This window comes from Bubalus kerabau, chromosome 3, assembly GCF_029407905.1.
Source record: "Bubalus kerabau isolate K-KA32 ecotype Philippines breed swamp buffalo chromosome 3, PCC_UOA_SB_1v2, whole genome shotgun sequence".
Taxonomy (NCBI): Eukaryota; Metazoa; Chordata; class Mammalia; order Artiodactyla; family Bovidae; genus Bubalus; species Bubalus kerabau.
This window is the reverse complement of record NC_073626.1, coordinates 118,565,088-118,586,950: the sequence shown is the minus strand read 5'-3', so window position 1 is coordinate 118,586,950 and position 21,863 is coordinate 118,565,088. Positions and strand designations below refer to the sequence as shown.

At 39.9% G+C, this 21,863-nt stretch overlaps 1 protein-coding gene across 28 annotated transcripts in view; it reads right to left on the bottom strand.

Annotated features, from left to right (window-relative positions):
• The window catches only part of NCKAP5 (NCK associated protein 5), a 1,093,872-nt gene that overhangs the window by 110,877 nt on the left and 961,132 nt on the right, over positions 1-21,863 (bottom strand). For 26 of the 28 annotated variants that reach the window (XR_008711991.1, XR_008711992.1, XR_008711990.1 and 23 more), the window contains one exon: positions 19,242-19,320. Coding sequence is in view for 25 of the 28 variants with exons in the window: in XM_055572827.1 (XP_055428802.1) it covers positions 19,242-19,320 (79 nt within the window). In the remaining 3 variants the exon portion in view is untranslated. Of the gene's footprint in view, positions 1-12,856; positions 13,452-17,732; positions 18,076-19,241; positions 19,321-21,863 lie in introns of those variants that run through there. The other 2 variants (XM_055572845.1, XM_055572844.1) reach the window with 2 other exon arrangements.

Below are 21,863 nucleotides of genomic sequence, written 5' to 3'. Positions count from 1 at the left end.
CCTATTTTGAAACATTTTAAAATTCAAGTTTTTGTCCTATTCTGAATTCACCAATTTCTGAACATGATAATTGTCTGCTTAAATTGTATAAAAATATTTTTATGTGTTTTATAAAAAACATGATTTACAATAGCCACGATATGGAAGCAACTTAAGTGTCCATCAACAGATGAATATACAAAGAAGACGTATAATGTAATACAACTCAGCCATAAAAAGAATGAAATCTTGCCATTTGCAACAGTGTGGATGGACCTGGAGGGTATTATGCTTAGTGAAGTAAGTCAGATGGAAAAAGATAACTACTGTTTGCTTTCACTTATATGTGGAATCTGAATAATAAAACAAATGAATGACTACAACAAAACAGAAACAGACCAATAGATTCAGAGAACAAACTAGTGGTTACCAGTGGGGAGAAAGTTGGAGGAGGTTCAAGATAGAGGTAGAGTATAAGAGGTACGTACTAGTAGGCATAAAATAAATAAGATACAAGGATGTAATGTACACCAAAGGGAATATAACTAGCATTTTATAATAACTTCATATGGAGTATAATCTATAAAAATAGTGAATCACTAGGTTTTAGACTTAAAACAACATTCTAAATCAACTATACCTCAATTAAAAACAATATTTTTCTGAGAAAATTCTTTTGTCCCTCTTGCATATGACCTCCCTAGACAAAAAACAACAAACAAACAAAAACCACCTAGGTGAGAATTTAGGGATGAGAAAACATAAAAAAGTTTTGATCACTCAATGAAGCATTGATTTTGTGTCAGCGGGAGAAATCAAAGTCCTGGCACCTGGGGAGATCGGGGGTGGGCGAGGGGCACATCTTCGTTTTACAGAACTGATACTGGAAGCTTTCCTCTCTTCCTGAATGAAAGATCCTTCTGCAATGCTTCCAGGATACTGTGAGGGCCTTGATGGTTGAATGGCATCACCAACTCAATGAACATGAATCTGAGTAAACTCTGAGAGTTGGTGATGGACAGGGAGGCCTGGTGTGCTGCAGTCCATGGGGTTGCAAACAGTCAGACACGACTGAGCGACTGAACTGAACTGAACTGAACTCACACTGACGACTGCACCCAAGGTCATCCCTGAGAGCACTAACTGGAAGAGGGTGAAGGGAGCCAGCTCTTGTGCTTTTCAAACAGAACACTTACAACTGTCACTCACACTCGTGACTCTGGTGGCCCGATGTTACAGATGACCAGGACTGCTTAGAACTGGCTGCAATGCTTCTGAAATCAGGGACTGAATTGAATTCTTCCAGACTAGACTGGGGATCGTAGGGATGGAAACTCCAAGGGGAGAAGCGACATTGGGATCTGCTAACCTATACCATCCGAATAACGAATACCCTGTTTGGAGGGCCTTCATGATAGGACAGAAAGAAAGAAAGTCGCTCAGTAGTGTCCGACTCTTTGCGACCCCATGGACTGTAGCCTACCAGGCGCTTCCATCCATGGGATTTTCCAGGCAAGAATACTAGAATGGGTTGCCATTTCCTTCTCCAGGGGATCTTCCCGACCCAGGGATTGACCCTGGGTCTCCCATATTGTAGGCAGACGCTTTACCATCTGAGCCACCAAGGAAGTCCTCATGAATGATAGGAAAATTCTTGTTAAAAGAAGTAACAAGGACTGTGCATGGGAAAGCTCTTCCTGTAAGTCTTATCAGTGACTTTCATGCTGGCCTCAGCCCTGGACAGGTCAGGTCATTCAAGTCAAATTCAACTTAGTTCAGGAGCCCCAAAGGGAAAAGCTGAAGTCAAAATTACAGTCTGGTCTCACCCTACTGTAAGGGAGTCCAGCTGATAAAAATTTTGCCATAAAGATGCTTTGGACAGGGCCAAGGTGATGGATTGTGTACAGAAGAGTTATCAGAACAAGCCTGAGAGTATTCACCCTTAGAAAGGCCTGTGAGTAAGGTGGACCCTTTACTAGCACCTGGGAGCCTGCATTTTGAGAGAGTTCCCACCATCCAACAGATAAGAGTTACTGGGCCTGAATGTTTCATGCAAACAATGTGGTTTATGCTGAATAATGGTTTCCCTTCTGGGGAACTGGGGTTTTGAAGGCAAGAGGCAAGACGGTGACTGTAAAAACCCTGGGCTCTGAGTCTCTCACCAACTCAGGTAGTTAGCACTTTGTATGCCTTGTCATCGCTTGTCACTGGGGGAGCTGAGCATGTCCTGTGTGACTTCCAGGAAGAAAACTCTAGGCACTGTTACCTCCTGATGCTGCCCCATGGGCCATTTCTTTGCTGTGTATCCTTTCACTGTAATGAATCACAGCTATGAGTACAACTAGAAGGAAGGGAGGAAGGGAGGGAGAGAGAAAGCTGATATCCACACCACTCACACTTTTTCCTCACCTTCTTAATAACAAGGGAAACCAACAGTGGAGCTCTTACTAACTCCTGGTCTGGTGTCAAGCACTCACATGTAAAAACTCAAAGCTCTCAACAATACTTCAGAGTAGGTCTTGCTATGCTCTCCATTTGGCACATGAGGGAAGGAGGTTTACTTAAGTAAGGAAGAAACTTACTCACGGTCACAGTATCTGTTAGGTGGCAAAGGGGGAAATGGAGATTGCCTTATGCGACTGCCAACCCCAGACTGGGAGACTGTTGAGACCAGTGAAGCACTCTCAAAGACGCAGAAGTCTAAGCAAATACCCAGTGGTGACGCTACTGTTATGAAGGGGGTCTGAGGCCTGCCCAGAAATCGCTAGATAAGCTTTGCAACTTTTCTACTTTGCTTAGATCCTGGGATTGAAACCCATTTTCCTATAGATTTATGGGAGGTGGGAACTTGACATGGATGGGTATGTGTGAGTTCAGATATACCCTCCTCCTCAGAATGTGGGAACTCTGGACAAGAAAAAAAAACATTAGAGAGCATCTAAGCCCTTAATTCGATGATTATAGAAACAGAGAGAGGCAGCATTGTGCACTAAGTCATAAAATCCCAAACTGGACTTTGGATCCCATCCCATTCATTTCTTCAGCACACCGCCTCCTCCTTATCAATTTTTTCCTCTTTTTTAAAATCAGATTCAATTGTATGTAACTCAGCATGAGGGAAGTACTTTCATTTTTTAAATTATGAATTACACAGAAAAGAGACCTATTTTAAAGAAGAATAATATGCACATACTTTTGGAAACATTTTGATGACTGGGTCAAAAGGAAGGGGAAATGACACCTTTGGAAATGCGATCCACTCATTTGAAAGCAGGGCAGCGGCTACCCACTCCAAATGCGTTCTCATACACACAGAATTCCTTCCGAGTGGGCTCTGAAGGCAGAACGCACGGATGAGTTTCAAATGGGCAGAAAGTCACCTTAAAGCATTTTCCCCTCCATCTGGGAGTTGACACAATCGAGTTACAGGCAGAGACTGTTTATCACAGTGGCAAGAAAGTCTCTCTTCAAATTTCTCATGCTTTTATAATCAAACAATAACATCTCCAGAGTATAGGTTTTAGCTACATAAGAAACATATTGGAAATTGATTCAATGCTCCTGGCTTGGCTGTGACAATGTTTCATAACCTGGTAACCTCTCAGCTCATTCTTCCCCACTTCCTGAAAAGCTTTTAGCAGCAGCACCAGGGTGGTGAAGCAAAGATAAAGCAAACATCATCCTTTTATCTGATCCTGTGCAAAATGAGAAGAGCAGGCACTGTATCGCTGATAAGAAGATTGCCAAATGACTCTTCTCAAATTCTATCAATGGGCTGATGAACAAAATTAAGACTGACATTGATGAGTTATTTTCTCAGGCCATTTTCAAAAATGAAGGTGTTTCTTCTGAAGCAGTTACATCCCAGTTGCATGTCTGCGACATTAAAAAGTGCCCAGATCTGCCCTGTGTTGTAACAGATTGATGGCAATGCTTTCCCCTTTCTTTACCTTCATTTTCTTTTTTCTCTGGGCTTCCCAGGTGGCGCTAGTGGTAAAGAACCTGCCTGCCAATGCAGGAGACTTCAGAGATGCAGGTTTGATCCCTGGGTTGGGAAGATCCTCTGGAGGAGGAAATGGCAAACCACTCCAGTACTTTTGCCTGGAGAACCCCATGGACAAATCTGGAGGGCTATGGTCCATAGGGTCGCAAAGAGTCGGACATGACTGAAGCAACTTAGCACCTTTCTTGAGTAAGGATTCATTCAAGTTAAGAGCATTCTGTTCCCAGGATCACCCTTCCACCTTTTTTCCCCTCGGTTGCATGTTTCATTACACAACTCAATTTCTGCCACCACAATTTGCCATAGCCCTCACCTGATCTAGTGCTTTACACCTGTCTCAAGCTAAGATATTTACTTGAATGTGTCAAACTTAATGGACACATCATAGGGAATCCTGGTGGACGGAGTATAGAGATTACCTTAATTGAGATGGTTTTTCACTAAGTATCTGTGATTGAGTTCTTACAGTCAAGAAAGCGTCTTCCTTCCCAGCTTGACTACAGACTTCTGAAAAGCTACAAGCGCCTGTCTGGCAAAAGTTTTTTTTTTTTTTTTTTTTTAAATCACCGCTGCTTCTCAGTAACTAATTTTTTTTTATTATCTTTAAGATTAAGAAGGACTGCTGTTTCCAACAGCACTGATAGCACTGACAGTTCAACCCATCTATAACATCTAATCAACCCAGAATTATCTGTGGTAACATGGAGAACAAAGAGATTAAGATTCAAGAGTTGCCCACAACCTCTTACTCCTCAGCCACCTTTAACTTACTCCTCAGACACCTGATGGGCTTCAGAATTGATGATGTAACTTTCTATGGGTGGTCAGGGATGTGTCCTTTCCTTCTCTTGGCTGACCTCTCTTCTGGAGATGCTAATGAGCTGGTCAGAGGGCAGACAGGAAGAGTGTGGAAGGTGGGGGATGGATGATCTAGGTCAGCCGGGCAAAAGGAAGTCCCATTCAGCCCATACACGTGCTTTGTTTCAGACTGTACTTTGCTTTTTATCTTTTAAAAACAAATATGAAATATACTATGAACACAAGAGTATATACAGCAAATAGTTACATTTAAATCACCACGACTGTAAAAGAATACATACATGCATCTTAACTACTCAGTTTTTTTTTTTTAAGGCACAATCTTTAATTTACATTTTATGCTTTAAAAAGGTACTATAAGACTGCAAAATTAAAAAGACACAAAACAGCATATATTGAAAACATTCTTTCATTTTGTGTTCTTTAAACCCAGGTCTGCTTTGAGGCAATCAACAGTACTGGCCTCTTGTGTTTTATTAGTTTTATTCATGCCAACAGTTACGTGTGTGTACATGTGCAAAATCATATTCACACTTGCATTTAGCTTTTTAAAAACTATGTATGTCTGTGTGTTATAGTCCTTTTTACTTTTTAAAAATTCAAGCATACGATAGGTACTCTTCTGTTCCTTGCTCTTCTCATTTAATAACATATCTCAGAAATTGTTTCATATCAGTAAAGATCTCCCTTCTTTGGTTTTAAAGTTTTGTTTTTTTTTTTTTTTGATGTGGACCATTTTTAAAGTCTTTACTGAATTTGTTACAACAGTGCTTGTGTTTTAAATTTTGGGTTTTTGGTCCCCAGGCATGTGGGACCTTAGCTCCCCTGCCAGGGACTGAATCTGCACCCCCTGCATTGGAAGGTGAAGTCTTAACCACCAGACCACCAGGGAAGTCCGCCTTATTTCTTTTTTACAACTATATTATATTCCGTTATCAGAATACCTTTAACTAGTACCATACCAATGAACATTTGGTTCATTCGTGATTTTTTCCTATTACTATAAACAATGTTTCAGTGCATGCATTATTTCTTATATGGGCAAGTATGTCTGTAGGATAAATTATTTGATTGGAATTTCTATTTAATAGCATTAAATAAGTGTGGCTTTTATTAGATATTGCAAACTTATCCATAGAGCTTGTATTAGAACCCTCTCATCTGTAGTATACGATGCCTTTTTCCTCACATCCTTGCCAACAAAGTTTTTGTCTTCAAACTTTTTAAGCTTTTCCAATGCGATAGATTAAAAAAAAAAAAAGGGGATATGAGTTTGACTCAGATCCCATTAATGTGGGTTTCTTTTATTATGAATGCATCTCTTTTATTATGAATGCACCTTCTTGACCCTGTTTCTGTTGATACAGCTTTTTCTCTGGCCCTCTTCTGCTTCCTCCTCTCACTCTTAAGGAGCCCTGTGATGAGATGAATCCATCCCAACTCTAAGGTCAACAACTCAGTGTTTTTAAGCCACTCTTGTACCCCTTCCACTACATCCTTCTCCCACCACTTCCCCTCCATAAGGAAACCCATTGTTGGATTTCATGCTACTTAGTAATTTACTGTGGTTTTCAAATTAGCAAAAAAGAATATAACATTGGATTACATTTATGTATAAGTACACATGCAGAGGTGTACTGGTTTATGATGTAAAAAGTTATTACTATGCATACCTAGAAAAACCCTCGGTAAGTATGTCAGGGAATATGCATCTAGCAACACTGTCATAATAGCAAAAAATGGAAAACAACCGAAATGTTTATTAACATTAGAAAGAATAAATTAACTCTGAAATTTCTCTGCTATGGAAGACTATACAACTATGAAAATGAATGAACTACCACTGCAGGGACCATCACCAATTCATTCCAAAAACAACGTTGCCAACCTAGTAGAATATTTACAGTATGATTCTATTTGTACAGTGAGCGAAAACTAAACAATAGTGCAGTAAGGCTCTACAAGTGAACTGAAGACTATAAAACTATACATACGTGCACACACACATCTACACACACACACACACATAACACAAATCCTTTATTCGTTCATCTATCAACAGATCAATACTACCTTGGCTATTGTGAATAATGCTGCAGTGAACCTAGGGGTCCAGCTACCTCTTTGAGATAGTGATTTTGTTTCCAAATACAACAGAACTATCATGTGGTTTAGCAATTCCTCTTCTGGGTATATATAGCAATTGCACTCAGTGGACATGAATCTGAGCAAATTTCAGGAGATAGTAGAGGACAAGGAAGGCTGGTGTGCTGTAGTTCATGGGGATGCAAAGAGTCAGACACAACTTAATGACTGAACAAAAACAAGAAACTGAGGGAACTATACGGCTATTTCTGATTCCCCAGACGTGGGGCCTCTAGAGCAACAGGCCTCGGAAAAAACATGGGAGAAAAAAGACGAAACTTATTTAACGTGCCCACTTATCACCTGTTCTGTGGGATCTTTTGCCCTACTAGCCCGTGCCACCCCCTGGCGTTTCATGTCTGCCTCTGCCCTGGCAGCTGGGATCCCTGTCAGAAGAGCACCATCCTTACCTCTCCTAAACGCCCAAGCATGCCTTCTTGTGCTTCTCAGGTCCCTGGCAGGAGGATGGACAAGCCTCAGGGCTCACTTTTCTAGGGTCTTGCTGGTACTAATCTGAGAGACGCATTGAGGTTATCAGTCAGTGACACTCAGTGGGTACCCTTCCCAAACACCAGCTACATTATATAATAAGAGACTTGAGCACTTGCACTCAGTGGGTATGATATTTATGTAATAAATACCCTAATACATTTCCTACCCTGATAGATTTCCAGGAGAGTTCTTTTGGAGCAACTCTGTAGTAACCTTGGCAGTCCATCCTTTTACATGACTATATAACTCTACTCATCATGGCATATCCCTTGTGAGAAAACAGGATGTATATTTGGTTGGTCCAAGGCTAAGGGAGAGAAAATGAAGACATGTTTTTGTTTTGAAAGTCAAAGCATGAGCATCATAGTGATTGGATGGCCACTTCTTACCGTGTTGGTCTTTAAAATTTTTTCCCCACTGTCTATGTGTTGTCTGTTGGATTAAATTCAAACATGTAGCCTTGGCTTTCAAGTTTCCCATAATCTGGTCCCATCCTACAAAAGCGCTTCTATCTGTACTTCATCCTTAAAACTTACCCTCTACTCTAGCCAAGCTGGTCATTTGTTGACTCCCTTCCCTATGGTGTGCCATATTCCTATGTCCAGGTCTTTGAATATGCTGTTTACCTCGAGTTTAAGAATATCTCTCTCCCCTTTGCTGATGAAATACTACTCCTTAGGAAAGTGGTTCCCAAACTTTGCTGCACACTGGCATCACCTGGGGATGTACATACTAATGACTGGCTCTCCTCCCTAGACCTTGTCATTTGAGTTTGGGAACCACTGGTATAAATGGCAAATGCTCTTAAAATTCAGTATCTTACTCTCACTCTTATCTTTTCCTTACAGATGGACACCAAAATGCCTGGCTTCACCAAAGAGGGTCTTGACACACTGCTCAATGCACTCAATGCATATGTATGAAGAGCATGCTTCCACCTTATTTGTGACCATACTGTATCAGAATTATTTGTTTGATTCTCTGTTTCCTTACTTAACTGGAGTTCATAGAGTGTGGGTACCATGTCTCATTCACCTCCGTATCTCCAACCTCTAACATAGGACATGGCTGGAAGAAGATGCTCAATACAGGCTTGTTGAACTACACAGAACTCAGCTCACTGGTGCAATCTATAGAAGAAATATTTTATAGCAGTAAAAAAAATCACACTTTCAACTCAAAGTCTACAGCTCTCTATCTCTCTAGTGGAAGAAAAAAAAAGAAACATAGTAGGGGGAGTCATAAACTATGATCTGGTATGCTGACAAACTGGCTTTCCAGATGGTTCAATGGTAAATCTGCCTGCCAATGCAGGAGACAAGGGTTTCATTCCTGGGTCAGGAAGATCCCCTGGAGGAGGAAATGGCAACCCACTCCAGGATTCTTGGCAGGAAAATTTCATGGACAGAGGAGCCTGGTGGGCTACAGTCTATTGGGTTGCAAAGAATTGAACACTACTGAGTGACTGATATAACTTACCAACATGCTCACAAATTCAGCATTCTTGCCTTGAGAACCCCCAGAACAGTATTAAAAGGCAAAAAAATAGGACACTGAAAGATGAACTCCCTAGATTGGTAGGTGCCCAATATGTCCCTGGAGAAGAGTGGAGAAATAGCTCCAGAAGGAATGAAGAGGCTGGGCCAAAGTGGAAACAATGCCCAGTGTGCATGTGCCTGGTGGTGAAAGTAAAGTCCGATGTTGTAAAGAACAATATTGCATAGGAACCTGGAATGTTAGGTCCATGAATCAAGGTCAATTGGAAGTGTTCAAACAGGAGATGGCAAGAGTGAACATCAACATTTTAGGAATCAGTGAACTAAAATGGATTGGAATGGGTGAATTTAATTCAGATGACCATTATGTCTACCACTATGGGAAAGAACCCCTTAGAAGAAATGGAGTAGCCCTCATAGTCAACAAAAGAGTCCAAAATGCAGTACTTGGATGCAATCTCAAAAATGAGATGACAGAATGATCGCTGTTCATTTCCAAGGGAAACCATTCAATATCATAATAATCCAAGTGTATGCCCCAACCTCTATTGCCAAAGAAGCCGAAGTTGAATGGTTCTACGAAGACCTACCTTCTAGAATTAACACCAAAAAAAGATGTCCTTTTCATCACAGGGGACTGGAATGAAAAAGTAGGAAGTCAAGAGATACCTGGAGTAAAAGGCAAGTTTGATCTTGGAGTACAAAATGAAGCAGGGCAAAGGCTAATAGAGTTTTGCCAAGAGAACACACTGATCATAGCAAACACCCTCTTCCAACAACACAAGAGAATACACATGGACATCACCAGATGGTCAATACTGAAACCAGATTGACTATATTCTTTGCAGCTGAAAATGGAGAAGCTCTATACAGTCAGCAAAAACAAGACCAGGAGCTGACTGTGGCTCAGATCATGAACTCCTTACTGCCAAACTCAGACTTGAATTGAAGAAGGTAGGGAAAACCATTAGGCCATTAAGGTATGACCTACATTATATCCCTTATGATTATACAGTGGAAATGACAAATACATTCAAAGGATTAGATCTGATAGAGTGCGTGAAGAACTATGGACAGAGGTTCATAACATTGTACAGGAGAAATGATCAAAACCATCCCCAAGAAAAAGAAATGAAAAAGTAAAAATGGTTTTCTGAGGAGGCCTTACAAATAGCTGAGAAAAGAAGAGAAGCTAAAGGCAAAGGAGAAAAGGAAAGATATATCCATTTGAATGCAGAGTTCCAAAGAATAGCAAGGAGAGCTAAGACAGCCTTCCTAAGTGAAAAATGTGAAGAAATAGAGGAAAACAATAGAATGGGAAAGACTAGAGATCTCTTAAAGAAAATCAGAGATACCAAGGGAACATTTCATGCAAAGATGGGCACAATAAAGGACAGACATGGCATGGACCTAACAGAAGCAGAAGATATTAAGAAGAGGTAGCAACAATACACAGAAGAACTATACATAAAAGATCTTCATGACCCAGATAACCATGTTAGTGTGATCACTCATCTAGAGCCAGACATCCTGGAGTTCGAAGTCACGTGGGCCTTGGGAAACATCACTGTGAACAAACCTAGTGGAGGTGCTGGAATTCCATCTGAGCTATTTCAAATCCTAAAAGATGATGCTGTGGAAGTGCTGCACTCAATATGCCAGCAAATTTGAAAAACTCAGCAGTGGCCACAGGACTGGAAAAGGTCAGTTTTCATTCCAATCCCAAAGAAAGGCAATGCCAAAGAATGTTTAAACTACTGTACAATTGCACTCATCTCACACACTAGCAAAGTAATGCTCAAGATTCTCCTAAGGAGGCTTCAACAGTACATGAACTGAGAACCTCCAGATGTTTAAGCTGGATTTAGAAAAGGCAGAAGAACCAGAGATCAAATTGCCAACATTCTCTGGATCATAGAAAAAGCTAGAGAATTCCAGAAAAACATCTACTTCTGTTTCTTTGACTATGCTAAAGCCTTTGACTGTGCGGATAACCACAAACTGTTGAGAATTATTAAAGAGATGGGAATACCAGATCACCTTACCTACCTCCTGAGAAACCTGTATGCGGGTGAAGAAGCAACAGTTAGAACTGGACATGGAACACTAGACTGGTTCCAAATTGGGAAAGGAGTACGTCAAGGCTGCATATTGTCACCCTGCTTATTTAACTTATATGCAGAGTACATCATGTGAAATGCTGGGCTGGAGGAAGCACAAGCTGGAATCAAGATTGCCAGGGGAAATAACAACAACCTCAGATATGCAGATGACACCACACTTATGGCAGAAAGTGAAGAGGAACTAAAAAGCCTCTTGATGAAAGTGAAAGAGGAGAGTGAAAAAGCTGGCTTAAAACTCAACATTAAAAAAACAAAGATCATGGCATCTATTCCCATCACTTCGTGGGAAATAGATGGGGAAACAATGGAAACAGTGAGAGACTTTATTTTCTTGGGCTCCAAAATCACTGCAGATGGTGACTGAAGCCATGAAATTAAAAGACACTTGCTCCTTGGAAGAAAAGTTATGACCAACCTAGAAAGCATATTAAAAGCAGAGACATTACTTTACCAACAAAGGTCCATATAGTCAAAGCTATGGTTTTTTCAGTAGTCGTGTGTGGATGTGATAGTTGGACCACAAAGAAGGCTGAGTGCTGAAGAATTGATGCTTTTGAACTGTGGTGTTGGAGAAGACTCTTGAGAGTCTCTTGGACTGTGAGGAGGTCAAACCAGTCAGTCCTATAGGAAATCAGTCCTGAATTTTCATTGGAAGGACTGATGCTGAAGCTGAAGCTCCAATACTTTGGGCACCTGATGCAAAGAGCTGATTCATGAGAAAAGACCTGGATGCTTGGAAAGACTGAAGGCAGGAGGAGATGGGGATGACAGAGGATGAGATTGTGGATGGCCTCACAGGCTCAATGGATATGAGTTTGAGCAAGCTCTGGGAATGGTGAAGGACAGGGAAATATGGTGTGCTGCATTCCGTGGGGTTGCAAAGAGTTCTCCACGACTGAGTGACTGAACATCACCACCAATATAGAACTCTCCACCAAAGCCTCATTCATGATTACCTCTGGTATTTAGAGAGAAGCACTCAAGGAGCAAGTGTATAGATGACAAAACCAGAGAACTAGCCACAAAAGAGTGAAACAAGGATTATAGGTAATGTTCTAAGCATAGAGCTTCGTAAAAAAAAGAGATACTCAATGGATGGGAATTGATATTACTATTTTCAGTCATTTTTAACCAGAAGGAACCACATGGTTCTGTTTCCATGAGTCTACCTTCATGACACGTGGGATTTATATTTCAGGCTTCCAGATGCAAAGCTTTCCCTCGGAAGTTTGTTGCTTGTCAATATAAATGGATGAACTCAGTGCAGCCACGATAGAAGCTTCCACGGCCAAGCTATTACTCTGTAATATCTCTGAAATGCCATTTGTAATATTTGGAAATGCAGAAATATTATCATCCTGGGCAGTATTAACAATTTAAATTATGTAAAATCACTCCTCCCTATTCCTCATCCATAGTCACTACTATCCATACAGTTTCCAGTTCAGGACCAATCTGTTACTAGTCAACAGAACATTATCTATCAAAATTGCTATTGAGAACCTTTATACTTCCCCCTCACATTTGTTTTGATGATCAGCAGCTCACTCTTTCTACAATTAAGCCTACACATATCAGCATGCTATTCAAAATGTGACATTTGACTCAAAAGGTCTTCCACTCAAAAAGCTGTGAAAATCTGATCAACTTTCTGAGATATTTTAATTTGTAACATGAAAGTCATTCCCTCTACATTAAATTTCTAAACTTTTTAAAATTTTCTCAGTGGGGAAAATTAGTAATAGTCTTGAAATAAGACAGATAATTATCAAGGAGTTTAATTGATTGGCAGCTACAGTACTGGAAGCCCTGGTTCCCTACTGGTTTTAATTTTAGAGAAAGGAAAATTCTAGCTGCACTGTACTCCATAGAAAATTTATTTGAACCTCCAAACTTTGTGGCTAACCAGTGATATGTTCATAAATATGGTAGTGGCAAACTAGTTAAAGTTCAACACATTTCCTCAAAAAGTTAGTCAAAGTGAAGTGTACAAACAGAGACCAGTGGTAGTTCAGATCATGCAAAACTAGCATAAGTCATTGAAATTAATTACATCTTTCCCAACAACTCTTCAAATTTATTTTCCTATGGTCTTCTTAAATGACAGTGAAAACTTATTTGTTACTATCAAGAAGATAACCTTGGTAGGGGGCAAGCAGCAGGTTAGATTGCTACATGTCCTCTAATATTCATTGTCTTTTTCTTCCAGAGTTACGAGAACCTCCATTTATTTTTAATTTTTTTTTTCTGGACCTATGTCCTCCGGCCTGGATTAATGTTTCTTCTCCTGTGTGACTAAGTGCCAGCCAATGCAGTGCCACCCAAAGGATGGGTCAAGCAATGGGAAGTATTCTTAAAGGGATGGACCATATCCTTCCTCATCGCTCTTCCTTCCTGTGGGTTGGAAAGTGGACATAAAGGATGGTTTTTTAATAGTCCTCTTGAGCCATAAAGTGGCCTTGGGAATGGAAACCATATGAAGCGGAGAAATGAAAAAGGAGGAGGCTGAGACTGTGCCATCAGCCTGACCCACCTCCCTGTGGCCCGTCATGTGTTACAGAAAGAAATTTCTGTTCTTATTCAAATAAATTACTGTAATTTGAGTTTCTTTCCTTCCCATATGAACCTAATCCTACTGGTGCTAACAATTACGGAAATCCAGTCTTGGATTTAAAAATAACTGTGATCTAGCTAACTGAAACTGTATAATCCATGTATGGACAACCACCATGGACCATGCTGCGTGTGTGCTCAGTCGCACAGTCGTGTCCAGCTTTTTGGGACCCCATGGACTGCAGCCCGCCAGGCTCCTCTGTCTATGGGATCTTCCAGGCAGGCATACTGGAGTGGGTTGCCATTTCCTACTCTAGTGGGTCTTCCCGACCCAGGAATCGAAATTGTGTCTGTGTCTCCTACATTAGCAGGCGGATTCTTTACTGCTGTTCCATCTGAGAAGCCCCTAACCAAATCACATTAGGACTTTAATACAATAAAGTATTGAACAGATTTTGGAGTTCTTTCCATTCAGATGAGATAAATATCTAGGCTCGTGTTCTTGTTCTCCAGGTAACTGAGGTACTTGATTCAAGAATCTGTGAGACCCTCCCTATCACTTGAAGAACCACAGATACAGATATATCAACAACAGGTCAGGTCTTCTCTTTTCTACTGTGTAAAAGAGATGCTGCATTTGCTGCCCTTCGTTGCAATCTGGTGTAAAGATTCCTCAACAATGATAACTATAAATTATTTGACTCTTTTATCCCTACTATTTCTACCAGACTCCAGACCAGACACATTACTACCATGGATTAGGTACTTTATGGTTGGACAGTAAGAACTTACAAGAGCAAGTTCTGTGTGCTACAGAGGTAAAAATGGCCATTGCACCAGGAGATTCAAATCTTCTCTATTTGGCTCAGTGTGGCCTTGTCTTACTTCTTCACTTTCAGGCAGGCCATTACGCAAAGTAGGGTTATATTCAGCAAAATAACTCATTTCCTCGCTACACTGCTTCTTGTACTCTTCATTGTCTGAAGTCAGGTTAATTCCTGTCCTTTCTTCTTCACCCTATAATTTGCTCAAATCAGTGTGTGCTTGAAATGTTACTTCCCCAGAGTTCCTCTTAACTAGAGGTAAAATTTTTCTTGAGTCCCTGTTATAATGCAAATACATCATCTGAAAAAAAAATAGCTGTTTAATCTAACTTACGGACATGCGTAAGTTTACCAGATTAGACACCTAAAGTTTATATGGAAACAAGGAATAAGAAAGCAAGACACCTTGGGGAAATGGAAATAAAGTGATGCACTCCAGTACACTTGCCTGGAAAATCCCATGGATGGAGGAGTCTGGTAGGCTGCAGTCCATGGGGTCGCTGAGGGTCAGACATGACTGAGTGGCTTCACTTTCACTTTTCACTTTCATGCATTGGAGAAGGAAATGGCAACCCACTCCAGTGTTCTTGCCTGGAGAATCCCAGGGCTGGGGGAGCCTGGTGGGCTGCCGTCTATGGGGTCACACAGAGTCGGACACGACTGAAGTGACAGCAGCAGCAGCATGGTCTGTTAAGTAAGTCAAGGTGGGTGCTTACTGAGCATCCATAATCCTCCTGCTAATATATTAGCTGCTGTAAGACTATTTGGGAGTGATGAAGAAGGACAACAGGAAAGCTCTTGGAGGCAATTACTGAGTTGGGGAGGACAGCACCAAGGCAACTTCACAGAGCTAAACAAAGAAAACTTGATCCTCAAGATACTCAGAACTAGACCATATCCCCTGTCACACTCTCCTCTGGTAGTGGGAGACAGAAGGGGTCCTTTAGAAGAGACTAGGAGTGTACGTAGCCAATAAGGGAGAGTAAACAAATTGTGTTCCACAGTGAGGCACTGAAACATTTGCTCACTGGGCTACTGGACAAATTGTTCTTTGTAACTCTGTAACAGGGAAGAACAAATCTGACTCCATATTAGGTCCGTTCTTTTTCTCAAGCTTAGTCATGCTGTCTGCACCTTCTATAAAAGCACAGTTACCTATACCTTAAAATATATAGAATAGCCTATTCTCACGACTCTGACTTTTTAGGGTCCAATCATACAGAGATAAAAAGTTGCAGAACAGAGAATAATATTTGTCTTATTGGAGGTTTAACAGGAATATTGTGATCTGACCTATGTGGACAGCTGCAAGAACAAAGTCAGTCTCGGTCTTGATTCCAACACCAAGAAGTCTGCAACAACTAACCACAGCCCTCCCTCTCCCTCTCTTGGACTTTAAAAGTGCTTTGCTGAAACCCATCCAGGAGTTTGGGGTCTTATTAGGCACAAGAAACCCATCTCCTTGCAGGGCCCTGCAATAAACCTTTCTCTGCTCCAAACCCGGATGTTTTGCCTTGTCGGCCTCACTGTGTGTTGAGCATGCAAACTTCACTCCATAACAACTCTTTTAGATTTGGGGAAATACCACACATCTTTCACTTCACAAGAGTTTACCATGCAGCCTCGATTTCTTGGTTATCATTTAATTCTGCTTCGCTTCTTCCTCAAATTCTTCAAAAGACATCTCTTCCTCTTTAAAGGAATTTCCAAATTCTCTGTCTCTTCTTAGGAGATTATTTTTGATGCTATCATTAGCTGATGTTTTTAATATGAGGTAATGTTATTTGAATTCCTACTGATCACTTAATCTTATTAGATAATTAGCATAATACACTGGGTGAATCTGTTAAACAGCAAGAAAGAACAACTGGTGTTTGTGATCATTCATGTTAATACTTCTATTAGGCTAGTATGGTCATTTGCTTGTTGCTTATTAACATGAAAATCTGATATTTATTAGGGCAATTTTAAAGAAAAAATCTAGTTGTATTACTTCATTCATGAATCTTGAATTTCAATATAGAACAAGTTAACAATATCTTGTTTTGTAATCAACTCATACCATTTTGATTAAAGTGACATGATTATCCTTAACCACAGAAATATAAACATTCAGTTTCACAGATTTTCTGATTGTTGTTCTTTGTCAAAAATATTAGCAGCTGTTTGGTTTTAAGACGATATTTAGATTTGCTCAGTTGCTGAGAAAATTGGAAATATACGATGGTTGTAAATATTGGGAAGATATGTGATAACACTTAGCTTAGACAAAATGAAGAACTTTGGGATTTTCGGGTGCTAAAATATTTTTTCAGTTATTTTTGTGCAATAAAGATAAATAACCGCTTGATTTGTAGAATGTCACTCAGTCTTGAAATGGATGAACTTTTTAAAAGGCCTGTGGTAATATTATTGATTGTCTTATTGATTGTCTAACTCAGAGAACATTTTCACCCCTCTTCTCTCTGCTATCTCATGCAACAGGGGCTGGGAGGCAACATACTGACTTTCCCAGCTTCCTGAGCACCTAGGATTGGCTTTATGATCTGGTTCTCATTGATGACATGTAATATTAAGTCTACAGTGGGGAGGATTCTGAAAAATTTTTAATTTTCCTTACACTTTGTGTCCTGAATGTAGCTGGGATGCCTAGAGTGGTAGGAATCAATTTTCAACCAGAAGTGACAAGGATGCGGACAAAAAAACCCAAACAGGGCTTTAGATAGCATTGACGAGCTGCTGCCTTCTTTTACGTTTGCCTTCCTTCAGACTTTTAATTACATAAGATGATTCGGTGACTTTATTACTTAAGTCATGGCTAGTCAGTTTTGTTGTTACTTGCTGCCAATAACAGCTTGTTCAGATCAATCTCCGCTAGTTTGAGGAGATGAGTCTACAATTATGTGAAGACCAAGTCAGTTCTCTATCAGGAACAGAGTTCAAATTTGCTTCCAAGGAGAGTATTCTAAACCAGTACTTTTCAGAAGAATTTTGTGTGATGATGGACATGTTCATACAGGCCATACAGAATATGTGGCCATTGAACATTTGAAAAGTGGCTACTGCAACTGAAAAATTCAGTTTTAATTTTATGTAGTTTTAATGAATTTAAGTTGAGTCTCAACTACACTTGACTACTGGCTATCATGTCAAACAGTATAGATCTAAAGGATTGCTAGTCTATAGAAAGTACCCAGATAACTATAGCTCTCTTGAACAAAATGCAGCCTCTAGCTTTATATATGTTACTGTAAAAGCCCAAGAACAGTTTATGATAGAAAAATGATGACTCAGTGGGGCTTTACACAGTGCCATTTTTGAAGGTTTTGCATATTAGCTAACTATGCAGTACTGATACTAATTTAAGCATTTTACATTGACAACTGTACTAAAGGATGTCTTTCTGGAATAAAAATATTTAGATTCCACTCATTTTGTTGTTTGTTAAGATTTTTATATTCCCAATTACACCAGAAAAGAATAACAATGGTGTGCCAGTCTTATTAAACTTTGGGGGTACAATAACTCTCTGAGACAAACTGTAAGTTGTAGCTGGGAGGAGAGAGCTGGGTAAGCTAGAAAAACAGCTGCAAAATACACCAACATGGAGCCAGGCATGGTGAGATGCTGAGAGTTGGCAGCTAAAGGTAGTCAGGGAAAGAACAGGAAGAGGCGCAGTGAATACTGATAACAGAAACCGACATCTGTGGGGCTGTCGTACCCCAGAGTACAGCAATCAGTACTGTCTATACACCCAAATGTGATTTGAAAAAATGACTCTTCATGCTTTGAAGTTTTGTGTAAAACTAAATAATTAGCATGCTTACATTCACAGCTATTTCTAGAGCCCAAAGAACAATTAATTTTGCAAACGTCCAAGGTGGCCTAGAGCTGTTATCACGTCTTCTATTTCCTGACAAGGATCACGGTCCTAAACAGCTACTCTATTACCAGTTACCTCCTGGCTGATGGAAACAGGCTGGGAAAATTCCTTTGTGTTAGAAACCTGAGTCCCTTTAATGTAGGCTCATGCAAAATTCTAGGACAGAGCTGACAAGCCAAATATATCTCTGAGACAGGACTACCTATAATCAGGGTTCTAACAGAAATGTAAAGAAAATGAGTTGGAGATTTTGGCAAGCTGTAAATACTTAATCTGGGGCTTCCCAGGTGGTTCAGTGGTAAAGAATCCACCTGCCAATACAGGAGACACAGGTTTGATCCCTGGGTCAGGAAGATCCCCTGGAGAAAGAAATGGCAACCCAGTCTAGTATTCTAGCCTGGAAAATCCCATGGACAGAGGAGCCTGGTGGGCTACAGTCCATGGGGTCGCAAAGAGTCAGACATGACTGACTAAACAACAACAAAAACAGTATCTATTTTGTTCTCTGGGTAAAACATATTCAATTAAAAAAAGTGTTCAATATAAGAAAGTTACTACTCCATATTTCAAGCCAATAGTAGTGCTTCCTGAGACAGTTACAGAAACTGGATCAATTCAAAGTTGATTTTATCCTCAGAAATTATTTACATCAGTATCATTTTCATTGCATATTGACAAGGTCTCACCTTAGTTTGCATTGCATTCCTTTGTAAACACCTATGTTTTCTTCGTAGGTTCTGCTTTGACCCATTTATTTTATGGTAGTTTCCAATATTTAAGATAAAGATAACCATGTATCAGAAGTTAAAATCCTATCCTGGTAGAAGTGGGCATAAGACATGTTCTTTAAGAACATGCCCTCCCTGAAATAAGGTTGCATGTAGAAAATGTCAGTTAAAGACATATGGAGCCATGAATTTTTACCTATGGTATGGCTCTGAAATGCAGAATCTGCAACTGTATCTTCTTCATCCTCTTGCAGGTGTTCATTTGCCTCTCTTATCTGCAGAAACAAGGAAATACTGTGAGTTCTTATGTGTTATATTAAACTGATTTTGTAATCCTCAGAATATTGGTGCATTCTGTAACAAACATGGGTATGTATGTGTCTGAGTATATGTTCACATATACACATATATTTTCTTTACTTCATTTTACCCTACTCTACTGCTTGGCTTTATTACAAGTTTTAATTATAAGAGCATATTTTCAGAAATATAACCCCAGCTCTTACATGGTATCTGATTCTGCAAAGATTTTCGAGATAACAGCTTTAGGTTCTTCTTCTTCTTTTTTTTTTTTTTTTAATACTTAATAAAGTCAGTAACACAGAGCTGTTAGGAAAAATTAAGTCTAAGGAAACATAATTCTTCCAGGGACAGTGACTACCCCACAAGTTATTTTAATGAGAATAAAGAAATACACTTAGATCTTTTGACCTTTTCCTAGAATATAACTCTAAGAAAATGTTATTTTGTTTTTGCTCTTTCCAGAATGAAATGTGAGGTGACTATGATGCGTGCTCAGTGACTAGGATGGTGACAAATTTATTTAGATTTTTTTCAGGTCAAAAACATCCTCCTTATATTTCAGCTGGGATATTCAGAGGAGTACCAAATGGAACTTGAGGAAGAATCTAATAAAATCACAGTATTTCACAAATGAGAATTTTGAAATCCAGCAACTTTCTTTAAAGATACCATAAATGCCAACACTGGAACTAAAACTCATGCCCCGTACTTCCCAGTCTAGTAGCAGTAGTAGTAAAAACAGCCAATGCTTAACTACTATGCATCAGGAGCTGTTTAGGTTCCCCACACCTATTCTCTCATAACCCTCACAATGCTAAGAGGTTAAGTGCTATTGTTAGCTCCATTTTGGAGATAAGGGCCCTGAAGAAACAGAAAAGATAAGCAGTTGTCCAGGTGGTGAAACCCGGATTCAAACACAGCAAATCTGGTTTCAGATTTGTGTTCATTTGGTGAAATTTTGTTATTCTCAAATTTCCACTAACAATGTCAGTGTAGACTTGGCCAAAAAGTCAAGATAGCTATGGTCCTTGGCAGAATGATCCTGAATATCTCTTTGAAAGTGCATTCCAGCCACCCAGTGATAGTCATGTGAACTGTGCAATGAATGCACTGGGGGTTCACTAGAGGTTGTCAGTGAATTTGTTCAGGGCTTTGAGTTGAAGGCTGAGAAACCATTATTTTATACTTACAATATAGAAAGTCATATACTTGTAAACTGACCTTGAACTAGACTTAGATTTCTACTTTTTACCTCTTACTTTTCATAATTCATGGGATAAGACCAATCATTTACATTTCATGACTGTGGCTCCAATAACAGAAGTAACTGGTGCATGATTCACACATACTAATAGCTAGAAGATGGCACACTCAAGGGGGTTTGTCAACGGCTATCTGAACCCTCACAAGAGTGTGCTAAGGGCTGAGCATCCAGAGGCCATGCTTCATCTCTTTCTCTCCCCATCATCTGTCTGCTGTTGGCACTGTTTTGTTAGCACATCTGGAGGAAGGGAGTTAGGGAGTAAGGGAAGAAGACCATGATCAACCAGCTCTGTTTCTAGTATTTATGGAAGGCAGATAAGAACATCTCTGTGAGCATCATCAAGACTATGTTACTTATTTGCCTTCCAAAGTTCCCCTAGCTCAGTGACCTCTTGTAACAAAGCTGCCAAGAAATCCAAAAGGAGGGAGATCCAAACACCTTCATTTCCATTAAGAATTCAACAGGAAATTTCTATCCTTATTTATAGAACTATCAAGGAAGTCTATTTATATTTTCAAACCATTCCAGCACTTATAACAGGATGCTCCATATTTTCCCACACCTGTTATGTAAAATAGTATTTCCTTTGGGTTTTTCTAAACGAACCAATTTTAAACTTGAATGGGGTGCTGCAAGGTGGGTGAGTCAACATCTCTGTCAGTCTGTGAAATACTGAACAAAAGAATCCAATAATTAGAATGAGGTTATCATCTTGGGAGATAAAGCAAAAGAGGCTTAGAGAGGGTTGGTGATCTCTTTAAGGTTATAAAAGGATTTCAGTTTTAAGAGTGGGCACTCTTGACCCCTATTCATCACCATAATTTAATTTTCCCAGAGTGTACCATATGGTCACACTCATCCTTTCCAGAACTTCCCAAGAACTACTGTATCTTAGTGTCTAGCAATTAGGTAGGCAGTATTCCAAATACACAAAAACCATATTTTCATTTAAGAGTAGGAAAAAATTTTCCGTGTGTGTGTGTGTATAAGTGCCCTGTTTCTCTTCCCAATGTCTTCTGTGGAACTTCACTACCACCTCTGTTCAAGTATCATTTTTAAGAAGGAAAATAAAACCATCTTGAGGTCCTACCTGTTAGCTCCTTGTCAGAACTTTTCTAGGGAATTAAGTGCTTAACAGCAAATGCTAAATGTGGCCTCTTGGGTATTTATCAGAGGAACTGGGCTTGTAGTCAGGCCTCTAGTTCCTTCAGCTCCTCTGGGCTAATGATCCATGAGGAGCAGATGACCCAT